The sequence below is a fragment of the Coenobita brevimanus genome, chromosome 93 (genome assembly GCF_032717465.1).
Source record: "Coenobita brevimanus isolate Jiangsu-jjx chromosome 93, ASM3271746v2, whole genome shotgun sequence".
NCBI lineage: Eukaryota > Metazoa > Arthropoda > Malacostraca > Decapoda > Coenobitidae > Coenobita > Coenobita brevimanus.
Window position 1 is genome coordinate 62,476,447 of NC_137046.1, and position 13,316 is coordinate 62,489,762.

At 41.3% G+C, this 13,316-nt stretch overlaps 1 protein-coding gene and 1 non-coding gene across 2 annotated transcripts in view; both read right to left on the bottom strand.

The window, feature by feature from the left end:
- Window positions 1-9,278: 9,278 nt before the first annotated feature.
- Window positions 9,279-9,397, bottom strand: LOC145412629 (5S ribosomal RNA). The gene has a single exon (XR_013899592.1). It is a non-coding gene; the product is annotated as a 5S ribosomal RNA (ribosomal RNA).
- A 1,987-nt stretch (window positions 9,398-11,384) lies between these two features.
- LOC145412461 (uncharacterized) overlaps window positions 11,385-13,316 on the bottom strand; it is a 30,529-nt gene continuing 28,597 nt past the window's right edge. Inside the window, exon 7 of the mRNA XM_080282345.1 lies at window positions 11,385-12,537. Coding sequence (XP_080138471.1) covers window positions 12,271-12,537 — 267 coding nt within the window. The 3' untranslated portion in view covers window positions 11,385-12,270. The remainder of the gene's footprint in view (window positions 12,538-13,316) is intronic.

A 13,316-nucleotide genomic window follows, 5' to 3' on the forward strand; every position in this document is an offset into this window, starting at 1 on the left:
TAGCCAACACTAAATATCCCCCAAATAGTGATGTGTTTATGATTAAGGTTTCGAGTGCAGGGATGCAAACTATGAATGAAGTGTTCCACCATGTCCACGACACATCATGATGACAGTGTTCCGCCACCACAGGACACATCACAGTGACAGTGCCCTACAACTACCACGACATAATGCAGGGCAGTGTTCCACCACCACCAGGACACATCATGAGGGTAGTGTCTTGCCATGTAAGGGAGCCAGACCCCAAATACAGTAAAATGCTTCGATCAAAAACAAAAAATAAAGTATCTCTCACAGCAAGGTAAAGTGGTGAACCGGAGGGTAACGAGTCGTTGCCAATGAATGACTGGTGAATGGAGAAACGTAATAGTGAGATAACACTGTAGGTGTCGAGGTGCACTGAGAGAAAAGAGGTAAAGGTAAAAAGAACATGCAAAGTAGAGTGGCATGGGGAAGGAAAGTGTCTGGTGCCGTGAAAGCCTTTATACAAAGCAGAGGTCTGAGTGAGGCAGCCGCATGGAGTTTTAATGCCCACATTAACATATGGGCATGACTGGTATGTAACAAAAACAGTCAAATTACCGCAGTGAAGACTTTTTTAAGCAAGGAAGATGGAACCAAAGGCTGGAACCAAAGGCCAGAAACCCACAATATTGTCCCTTCCCGGAAAAAAAAAAAAAAAAAAAAGATAACCAAGAGCCAAATTCAAGATCCATTCATTTTGAGATACCTGGACACACTGCTTTTGAATGCGTGTGGTGTGTGGAGAATGCATGGGATAAGAAATAATGAGATTCTTGAGAGATGCAAGTAGAGATGTCTGTAGATCAGTGGCATTACCGGGATTTATAAAATGGGGTGGCTCAAGAGAAAACTTTAAGGATGCCCAGAGGTATCTCTGAGAAAATTGGGATGGCCAGGCATATTTCAAGGGTGGTCACTCTGATACTGGTCACCCCCCTCTGACTACGCATTGCTATGGACTCATGTTAAAGCATGTGCTTAGATGTTATTGTCATATCATTTATAAAGGCTTTAACATGCTTGCTGTATCAGTCTTGGCCACCTAATAACAGCTCTCCACGTTGCTCGATGTCTAGCAGCCTCCCTATTCAGTCCTTTATCCCTGAGGTCACACCCTATGGTCTTGTCCCATGTCTTTTTCCGTCTGCCTCTTGCAACCCTACCCTCGACGTTCACACTTCTCACCTACCACACCTAACTGCCATCCTCCATCCTCTCCACATGCCCAAACCATCTCAATCTGCCCCTCCTAATCACAGCAACAATATACTCCAGTCCCATCTTTCCTCTCAACTCTTCATTCCCACACCTAGCCCCCCCAGGTCTCACAATCAAGGATGCACTACACATCCATCCATCATTGTCCGTTCTGTATGTTGTCTGTATAACAGAAATAATAAAAGCATTAATAAAAACAGAGTGGTGAAAGTGGGATATGTAGGCACTTTTGAAGGTGGGAAGAGGCATGGCAGGACAAGGGAATGGATAGAGAAGGTAAACGTGTGGGAGAAAGTGAAGTATGGAAAATGTTGAGGCAAAGGAATTGTACCGGAACTGAGCTGGTTGGTTGAATTTTGTACAGAGTGCTAGAAAAAATTTGGGCACTCCAACTAACTTAATATTTGTCAGACTGACCATCTGTTATGTAATACAAAGCCTGTGAGATGAAGTCAGAATTCTAGAGGCACTGACGGTGCCTCTAACTTTCGCTCTGTTGAGCACCACCTCTCCTCCTCTAAACCTCACCTTCTTTTTCTAACGGAGACTCAGCTGTCTGAGGCAACAGACAGCAAACCCTTTTCTGTATCCTCCTACTTTCTCTATACTCATTTCAAAGCCAAAGGTGGCTGTTGTGTATATATACGCAACGACTTATCTTGCTCTCATGTTCCTGAACTCGATTCTTCTGAATTCTCCACACTCTGGCTTCGGCTTTCCTGTCATTCTCTGACTAAATATATCAGTGCTGTTTACTTATCCCCTAATTCTACTGACTATCAAAAATTCTTCGACTATCTTACTTCTACGATGGAACACATTCTATCCATTTCTCCTTTCTCTGAAATCTCCATTCTAGGAGAATTCAATGTTCACCACCACCTTTGGCTCTCCTCTCCTTTCACGGATCCACCTGATGAACAAGCCTACATTTTTTCTATCCTTAATGACCTAGAGCAGCTTGTACAGCACCCTACCCGTATCCCTGACCGCCTTGGAGAGAGCTCCAACATACTTGACCTCTTCCTCACAACTAATCCTTCTGCTTACTCTGTTAATCTTTTCTCTCCGTTGGGCTCCTCCGATCACAACCTTATTACCTTAACCTGTCCTATCACTCCAGTACGGCCTGTGGACCCTCCAGGGAAGCGTCGTCTGTGGCATTTTGGAGCCGCGGACTGGGAGGCCCTCAGGCAGTACTTCTTTGATTTTCCCTGGAATGATTATTGCTTCCATGGCCGGGAGCCATCTGAGTGTGCCTTGCACATTACGGAGGTTATTCACTTGGGCATGGAAGCATACATTCCTTTCTCATATCCTTTGACTAATGCAAGAAAGCCTTGGTTTAATCACGCTTATTCTAATGCTGTCCGCAACAAGGAGAGGGCCTACAAAAGGTACCGAAGCCAACCCACCCCTAAATCACATCATCTTTACGTTTCTGCCCGGAATCGTGCTAAGTCTGTTCTTCGCTCTACTAAAAATAATTTCATCCATACTAAAGGCTCTCAACTCTCCAACTCAAATTCTTCCCCCTCCTTCTGGCACTTTGCCAAAAATCTTTCTAACAACTTTAGCTCATCATCCTTCCCTCCTCTTTTCTACTCCGATGGTTCTGTAGCTATTTCTTCTACTGATAAAGCAGATCTCTTCGCACAGACTTTCTCCTCCAATTCCACCTTAGACGATTCCGGTGCTGTTCCTCCATCACTTCCCCCCTCTGACTTCCTCATGGCTGACATTAAAATTTCTTCAGTTGATGTATTTTCTGCCATCACTGGCCTCAGTACTAACAAGGCATATGGGCCTGATGGGGTCCCTCCTGTTGTTCTCAAGAACTGTGCTTCTGTGCTTACACCCTGCCTAGGCAAACTCTTTCGCCTTTGTCTGTCAACTTGTACCTTTCCTTCTTGCTGGAAGTTTGCTCTCATTCAACCGGTCCCAAAGAAGGGTGACCACTCCCAACCCTCCAACTATCGTCCAATTGCTTTAACGTCCTGTATTTCAAAAGTTTTTGAGTCAATTCTCAATAGAAAAGTTTAAGGCATCTTTCCTATCAAAACCTTCTTTCCAATCGTCAGTACGGGTTCCGTCAGGGACGCTCCACTGGCGAAATTCTCACCTACCTTTCAGACTCCTGGTCATCCTCCTTTCGGGACTTTGGCGAAAGCTTTGCCATTGCACTTGACATCTCAAAGGCTTTCGATCGAGTATGGCATAAATCTTTAATTTCCAAACTGCCCTCCTGCGGTTTCTATCCTTCTATCTGTGCCTTCATCGCTAGCTTCCTTTCTGGTCGTTCTATAGCCGCTGTTGTAGACGGCCATCGTTCTTCTCCTAGATCTATCAACAGTGGTGTTCCTCAGAGCTCTGTCCTATCACCAACTCTCTTCCTTTTATTCATCAATGATCTTCTAAGCTGTACATCTAACCCTATCCACTCATACGCTGATGACTCCACCCTTCACCTTTCCATTCGGTTCCCGCAACGCCCATCTCAACAGTTACTTCAGCAAACAAGGGATGAGGCTATGGCACACCTAATGTCTGACTTGGCTCATATCTCTGACTGGGGTAAAAATAATATGGTTGTTTTTAATGCATCTAAGACTCAGTTCTTACACCTATCAACCCGACAAAATCTTCCACAGGTATACCCACTAATGTTTAATAATATTCAGCTTAATCCTGCATCATCCTTGAACATGCTTGGGGTTTCATTTACTCGGGACTTATCTTGGAAAGACCATATTACATCTCTTGAAAAATCTGCTTCCAAGAGATTGGGTGTGCTAAGCCGACTCCGCTCTTTACCTCTGCACAATTGTTGACTCTATACAGGGGTTTTATCCTCCCCTGTGTGGAGTACAACTCTCATGTGTGGGGAGGCTCCCCACATACAGCTCTTCTCAATAGGGTGGAGTCAAAGGCTTTTCGTCACATTAACTCTCCTCCTCTTACTGACTCCCTTCAACCTCTGTCTCTTCGCCACACTGTTGCATCTTTATCTCTTTTCTATCGCTACTTTAATGGTCACTGCTCCTCAGAACTGTCTGCTTGCATTCCTCCACCTCTACGACGGGCGCGTACCACCCGTCTGGCAGCAAACTATCATCCCTTTTCTGTCCAACTCTCTAATGCAAGAGTTAACCATTACTCCCAGTCTTTCATTTATGCAACAGGTCAGCTCTGGAACTGTCTCCCTCTGTCTGTATTTCCTGCTGCCTATGATCTCCAGTCTTTCAAACTCAGTGTGTCCAGGCATCTCAAAATGATCGGATCTTGAATTTGGATCTCTATTGTATTTTGTTTTTCTCTTGGAGGGAACTGTTACTGCGGGCTCATGGCCTTTGGTTCCTTCTTCCTCGCATAAAAAATAAATAAATAAATAAAGAAATAAATAAAAATAAAATAAAATAAATAAATGAGTGTGTGGCCCATTTCACTGGCAAGCTGCTGATTCGCACTCCCTCTCCCATATTTTTCTCTTTCCTTGTTTTCTGGGCCCTACCTTATCCCATTTTGGGGTGGGAAATGGAGGTCACGATGATGGTGATGTTGATGACGATGATGATACCATACTTCCTACCACAATTAATCAGCAATAACATTATTGGCCCATATACATACAGAGGTGCGGAAAGTTATTAACGCTCTAGCCAGGAATCAAACCCAGGACTCCTGGATAGAAGTCCAGCACCGACATCACTGCACCATGGTGTGATAAAAGTTAAGCCACTCGAATTCCATATAGACCAAGGATATATCATTATGGGAGGATATGTTTCAACCCGAACCCACATCATTTCAGTGTTTTTTTTTTCTCTCTCTTTTTTTTTTTTTTTGTTCAGCCTAACCCAAAATGGCAAGTGACACAGCAGTTTTAATCTATGTCAACCAGTACAAGTGCCTTTCTTCAACATATAGGAAGGTGCTTGTAAGCAACTGCATTTTATTTTCTTCACTTTTTCTGGTAAGAAAATCCCATTATTGGTATAAGATTTCGTGTTCTTACCCCAGGCAGCATTTTACAGGAATTGGTAGAGGGACAACTCAGACCTGTCCCTTGTCGAGTTCAAAGTGCACGAGCACATCATGTACAATATTTCTGTGTAATGTATGATCATAGCAGATTGGTACGCACACCATGATCGGGGAGAAAACATGTAAATATACACTAAAGAAATACAATAATCTGGATGCCAATTAATAAGCATGAGCTACAACTCACTTACTCCTCACACATATATTGAGAAGTCAGAGAGAAAATGTTACAGGTACAAGATACAGTACTGAAATTGTACTGTATTGAGAAATAAACAAGGCAAGGCCATCAAGTGATTCATTTTGAGTGCTGGTGGCCTCGGCTCTCATATTTCATTATTTTCATTTGCTACCATTATGTAATCGTTTACAGACATATAGTAGGCCCTCTCGATACCTGATCAATTGGGAGGGAAGCCCAATCCAAGAAAACCAATAAACCAGTAAGTCCAATGGTCCCCCCCTGACATGAGATTTCAAGCACAACTGGAAAAGCAACATATTCTAGTACTTAAAGTGAAAACTATACTCATTTTACACTAACCTGGCCCATAATTTCACACCCAGGTCATAGTACTTTATCAAGACTAGCCCAAGTGAGTGGGAAAAACTGAAGCATTTCTTCAAGACTAGCCCATGCGAGTGGGAAAAACCACCACCAGTGTGGGTAACTGCATTCTGAACCACCTAACGCACAGGAAGTGAGCCAATAGGCCTGCATCATATGCCTTATGTAACAGGCAAGTAAGTTAAATTGCTATAAAGTGCCCAGTGTGCCCAAAGTAGCCCAGCAGGTCCATATGGTTTTTCCCATTTACCTGAGAGTATCCGATATGTACTTTGTCTGGGGCCCTCAAAGTGATTATTAGATCCAACATCCAGTCTAGTGGGATACAGTCAAGTGAGGATCTACCGTATATGTTTCATTCTGGGGTCACCTAGGAGCCATTCTGATAAACAGGAGTGTGTGAGTACCAGTCACCTCAACCCACAGGTCTATCCCAAACCATGACCTTCATGGTATAATGCACATAGTGATTTCTGAAGCAAAATTTTTGGAGGGAAATGTGCATTATATGGCAGGAAATACAGTAACTCAACTGTGCAGCAGGAGACAGGTTATGAGTGACAGCCTCATTCCAGACTCTGAATACTTCGTAACTGTGGTTGAGTTCCCTGCCTGAGAATGGTGTGCAAGCCCAGCTACCAGGCCTTGGACCAACATCATTCCCATGGCAGTAACTCCCAAGAAAATAGTAACTAATGAGATATGTACATAAGACTAATTGGTAAATCTATGTTAAAATAAAATAACCAGTAAACATGTTATTTAAAAACTGACACTATGGAATACCAGAAACTTAGCCCTCTCATATTTCCCTGCACCACATATTGGGGAAGGACCCTGGTCCAACCCTGGTGAGGTGCTGTCTACCACAATGGGATGCCAGTTCCCTATACAATGTGTGTACTGCGCTTCACCTGTAGGATAGCCCAGAGAAGCAACTGCTCATCTGTTGGTGGTGGATCTGCTCGGCCAGACAGACTGGGGTTGAGCAACAACAAAAACAGCCATCACTTCACTCTTATTTGCATTTACTTTCAAAGCATACTGTTCACATTCACAAAACTTTATACTGCACAGCACTTGTCTGCAGAGATCCTTTTTCCTACCAGTAGGCAACACAGTATTAACTTCATATATCACATGAAATACTCCGCCCTTCAACATTAATTGTCATCCTTGTCCCTCTTTCTATAACCTAAGTTTTAGCCTCTCACACTGTACCACCCATGGAGACATCTTTCTCAACACGAAGTGGGACATCATATACACAAATGTTTCACTTCAACAGTGATACTGAACCAAGCACTTCAGTCACCTACATACTCTACATATGCTTCACTACCAGTAACTGGATACTTTTCAACATTTAAGTTTTCCAGTTACATTATACATATGGAAAACATTAATAATCCTTCCCCATTCACCTTGTCATTTACTTTTTTCCAGAGTCATAAATGCCATTTCAGTCCCTCCTACATGCTATCTCCACTTGCTGCAAAAATCTGATCCAAATATCTACTATCACTCCTAAAACCACCCCGTTCATCGCTCACCAGACGTTCTGATATATTCCTTAGTCTCTATAATCACCCTTTCATAAGCCTACATGTGGTGGTGCTGTGCACTTGGCTTAGGCAGCCGTGGCAACCACCTGGGAACTAAACCTCCTCATATTTCCCTGCACCTGACCATTGGAAGAACCCTGTTCAGGCACTGTCTAACACAAGGGGGCACTAGATCCTGAAACAGTGTACAAGTATGTACTGTAATTTACTTGTAAGAAGGCCCCAGATCCCTACACAGTGTACGAGTATGTACCCTAATGTACCTGCAAGAAGGCCACACAGAAGCAGTTGCTTAGCTGTGGTCAAAGAGTCAGCTCACCCAGACACACTGGGGTTAGGCAACAAAAGTAAAAACAACAACAACTCTTTCACATAACTTTCTCACAACACTCAGCAGGCTTATCCTACAATAACTTTTTCACTTTCTAGGATCATAAAACAATCTCTAGTACAAAATCTCACTGCAATTCACTGTCTCCATTTTCATAATCAATACCTCCTTCCTACTTCTTAAAGTTAATACAGCATGTCTGTCATAGCCTGACAAATGTCTTTAGCATTCTTGTGCTATAACATTTTACAGTATCGAACTCCTATTTTCAGGTAAGCAGTTGCAGGGAATTATTGAACATTGTCCCAGAAAACTTCAGAGGGCAATTCAGTTTACCTAAATGTATCTACAGTACAACATTGAAGTTTTGACAGCATTATCACATATGCACGAAAAAGTAAAAACTAATAATGAACAAACTGAATGCAGCATATAAAAGTATTTGGTTACTTTAGTAACCAAGTCTTTTTATAAAACACATTAGCTTATAAAACATTAGTTTCACAAAACATACTAGTCTGAGTCAAACACTACTAGTATATAGCACTGCCTTTACTCTGAAGAACATATACTAATACATGGTAATTATTCTGATGTGCGAGCTAACATCTACTATAATAATATGGTATGTTTTAGCTTAAAACTCATTTCCCCCTTCAAAGGATCTAGTGTCTTCAAAAGCTATGTAACTATCAGGCTCCACATACACCTAACTTCTCCAGTAGAAAAGAAAATCGCTTTGGTGCTGAACAATATTAGCATCATCCACACACTAAGTGAACCTTCCCATCTCAATACACTCTCCTCTTCACAAGGTGGACGCACTACACTAGTCAACGGTCTATTGCCATTTCATAATACCCAATTTGCCTCTTGGAAAGAGACGACATGAAAAAGGAAGGGAAGCTGGAGATGTGCGAGGACCATTAGAGACAGCATATGATTCTGGCACAGTAAATGGAGGACTTTATACTAACACCTGCCACATTACTGGCCTCAAAAGATCTACAGTCTGTAAATGCCATGAGTCCCAACAGATGGTGGACATTTACAGCCGAAGGATGCGCAAGTTCCAGAAATCCATTGAGGAATGTATTTGTGGCTCTCCATATTACAGCAAAAAAAGATAAGTGGCTTACAGGGTGTCAATAAAGTTGACGTCATAAAATTATACATTTATTTTTCATCTATAACAGGTTCCAAGAAAAACAAAAAATAATGGTGGCCTCAGCAAAATAAGAGAACATTAGTGCTTAGGCATAACGTTAACTTAAAACTGATAGAAGCAATTTAAGAGCATCCAATTTCGAATGACTAATAGATACTTTATACAGTTCAAAGGTAAGTAAATGGATCCTGCTGCAATGCAGGGTTATCTACTGACAATCCAACTTATGAACTTAATTCATTCATTCATTCATTGCCAGACGCCATGTATCCCAGACGGGGTGGCCAAGGGCTTAGAGTTAATTGTTTTACAGGGAGGGGCACTAATCCTCCACCAACCCCACTTGACACGTAGGGATGCCAACAGCATCTGGTGTTCCCAGGCGGTCACCCATCCAAGTACTAACCAGACCCAACGTTGCTTAACTTCGCTGATCGGATGGGAAGCGGTGTACTCAACGTGGTATGGCTGTTGGCTGAACTTAATTGCTTTCTTAAAATATTCATAAGTGATACTAAATATCACTCAATGACAAATCACCACTCACGTCAGTCTTAGCACCATCAAAGTACTATGCAGTACATGTATGGAAGTGGGACAGTGTTTACTCAGCATTCATTATTTTTTCAGTATTGTGTGCACATGCAGCATTCGCTTTTGCTGTTGGTATTCTAGCCACAAAACATGAATACCAACACTGAACCTCTTTTCTTTTTTATAATTCTTAACTGCATTGGCACTGAATTTCCTACGTTACAAAAAAAAAGGATATAGAAGATGGCCACTTAGAAACATGAGCCAAAGCAAGCTCTGCCTAGTTCTGTTACTAAACTAAACAACATCGAAAGTCGAACACCCTATCAGACCTCAGGTGGAAGCCTTTGGACAGCCACTAATCCTTACCCAGCCCATGGAACGAAATAAAACAAAATGGGAGGAAGGAAACAGGGTGAGGCTAGGGAATTGACAAGAGATTGAGCTGGGTGGATGAATGTTGCGAGGAGAAGCGCATGATCAGGAATTCTGGCACCTCTTTTTAATGTGGCAGCGTCCGGATTGACTAAATCGGATATGTTTATGCGAAGCTACAGAACGTGGTGAATGTATTTTTTGTGGCGAATCCGATAAAGCCAGGATTCCGGGGGCTTGGATGATGAGTGAATGGAAGCGTGGCCCATTGGACCGGGCAAATTTGGGCTGTCTGGACATTGCTACTCCTCACCCTGCCCCTGGGTGGGAAAGGAGGTCTGGCTGATGATGATGATGATGATGATGATGATGATGATGATGATGATGATGATGATGTTGATGAAAGACTGGAATGTATAACATGTAAATCAAAGGCAAATTCAACTACAAGCAGCAATAAAAACAATTATAAAAAAGAGCGAAAATTTTTAGCGTATCAAATAGAGTCAGGATTCCGGGGGCTTGAATGATGAGTGAATGGAAGTGTGGCCCATTGGATTGGGCAAACTTTGGCTGTCTGGACGATGCTACTCCTCGCCCTGCCCTAGAGTGAGAAAGGAGGTCCGGATGATGATGATGATGATGATGATGATGATGAAAAAAATACAAAGTGCTAAGAAAGTAACCGTGACTAAATGCAATAGGAAGCACCACATGCACTATGTGGTTCCCAAAAGAAACAGCCAGTCAAGGGAAGAAAATAAGGCAAACACAAGAAAGTCTAACCTCTTAGCTGAATAAACACAGATAGTCACAAGGCAAGAAACAGGGAAATAATGGGAAATAGGGGAAAAAGTGAAAGAAATGAAGACTGAGAAGGAAAACACAGGGCACCAAGCCTATCATTAACCACACTCAAAAACATCCAAAAAAACATGTGTAACTGTGAACAAACAAAATCCTCATGGACCACTGGGCACTAGATACCAGCCAGGAAGAACAAGGAGCCACCACAGTCACAAAACACTCTTATAAATGCAAGGGAAAACAGGAGGGACTACGAGAGTGTATCAATTATTGTGTGGTGCACTGCCAGATATGAAAACTGAGACACATGACACATGACTTGGGTATCTGGCTGAAGAGGAGGAGGAGGAAATGACTGAGGTGGGAAAGTTCACTCAATGGGTTCTAAGTGTTTGGCCAATATCAATACAGCTTTGATGTAATTTGCCTTTTTACCAAAGAGACTTGGTAGAGTAGGAACCTAACCCAGGCATGGCATTGATACACAAGTTCTGTAGTTATTAAATCCTCTTAAGTCACTAACTTTATTAGGTATGTTTGGAAATAAATTATCCATCTTTCACCCCAGCTCCTTTTCACAGTCTAGCACCCTACACATAAGCTGACCAAGGCAATACTATGTACAGTTCTACCTGGTTTTATATATACTTTAAGCTTTGTCTAATGCTACTAAGATTACCTACATACTAATAAATTTGATATAAACTTAACTACCCACAAGGCCATGGTAAAGAGCACACCACACCACTAGTTTGCTTTTTTATTCTGCCATGTGTTCATGCAGTACTCATTTTTCAATACACTGAGCAGCATTTATACATATACCTACATATATACATATCTATATACTGTATACAAAGTTGTAAAACACACTACGGATGAGGGAAAGATGCACAATGATTGAGATGGACTGTGTATGAGTGTGTATGAGTATGCATGAGATAGAAAGTACTGTACTAGGAATATGGTGGAGTAAAAATTGAGTTAGCTCACCTGACAAGTTCAACATACAGTACTTGCCATTAAACAGAACATTAACTACTATACAGTATAGTATAGTACAGTATGGTACTGTAATTATTCTAATACAAGGTGTCCACAAATACTGTATTACTACTTCAAGGCATACTACAGAACTCAACTAGTGCACTTAATTTCAAATGCCTACTCTTATACTATCTTGTAAAATATTAAAATATATTAACTACATAATGAAAACCAGCACTCAGCAACTTGCATAAAATGCATGTGTAAATACTGGCAATATAGAGCACGCATGTAACATTAGAATACTGTACAGTATGCTGTAAGAGAGCTACACACTATAAACAGACAACATTAATAATTCACCTAAGGTTTGTGTAGTACTTCTGGCTTACTACAGAGCATGAATCTTTTATCAAAAATTTTGTCAATCAAAATGCTATGCACAACAACCAAACTCTGAGCGAATTACAGTACAACAAAACTACAGTACAATATTTTAGTAGTACAATAAATATTTACATCAAGACTTTGATCAGTCAGTTCAATGGCTATATGTATAGCATAAGCTTAGGGTACTTGTAAAAAAATATATATATATAACTCCTCATTATTCAATAAAGACAATAACAAAACAGAAATTGGTAACTTACTTTTCCAAAACTGATTTTAAGAAATTCTTATCATTTTCCTGTTTTTCTGTTACAGTCTGCACCAGCCCTCTTGCAGTTGCATCTCTAATAAGTGACAAACAGTCCGTGTTGTCTGAAAGAGATGAAAGACTGGCAACAACAAAGCACGATTTTCGAGCCCGAGTCAAGGCCACATTTATTCTCTGCCGCTGTGAAAGAAATCCAATTTGGGACGAGCTGTTACCTCGCACAAAGGAAAGGATGACGATATCACGCTCTTGTCCCTGGGAAAGAGATGAAATGTAATATAGTTATAACATTTCAGTTAAGAAGTGGGAATCCAACTCGCTACTATACCAATCGTGACATAGCTAAAGAAACTGTGGACTGGAATTTCCACTTTGCTCCTACCTTTTCTCCTACCCATTCACTCATTTTTATCCTCCATTAATTCTGTTGTTTCCTTAACTTCCACACCTTACATTCTCAAAAATAAGATATATACTTTATCCTGTCAATACCTTCTTCAGACTCTTTACTACCTCCGCCCACTTTGAAGCTTAAACATAATGTGTACCTTCTTCATCTCCCTTCTCATATCTACTCTGTCTACTACATATGACCATATCATCTAGCTACATTTTCTTTTACTCGTTGATCAATAGTCTTACTTCATTCACATCTTCCACAAACCTCCTCTCAAAACTGATAAGGCAGAAATTAAAAGGATATGTTAGCTGCATTCAGATGGCATTCTTCTCAGACAAAATAATACTAGTGTTACATCCTCATTTCACACTGCCACAGGCTCTAACAGCAGTAGTTCAGTACAGTCACAACTCATTATACAATGGGGTTACGTCAGGTCACATCTTAACGTATAACAATTTTATCGTAAATCAGGAGATTGAAACAAATTATATAAGGGGAGTTACATCAACTCAACCTCCCAAAGTCACCTACCCAAGACTGAAACAAAAATGACAACCCACCTTAATCACTTCTTGTGTCGGTCCAAGTCGTCTCCAAGACTAAAACAAAAAACTGTCACACCAATACAGGC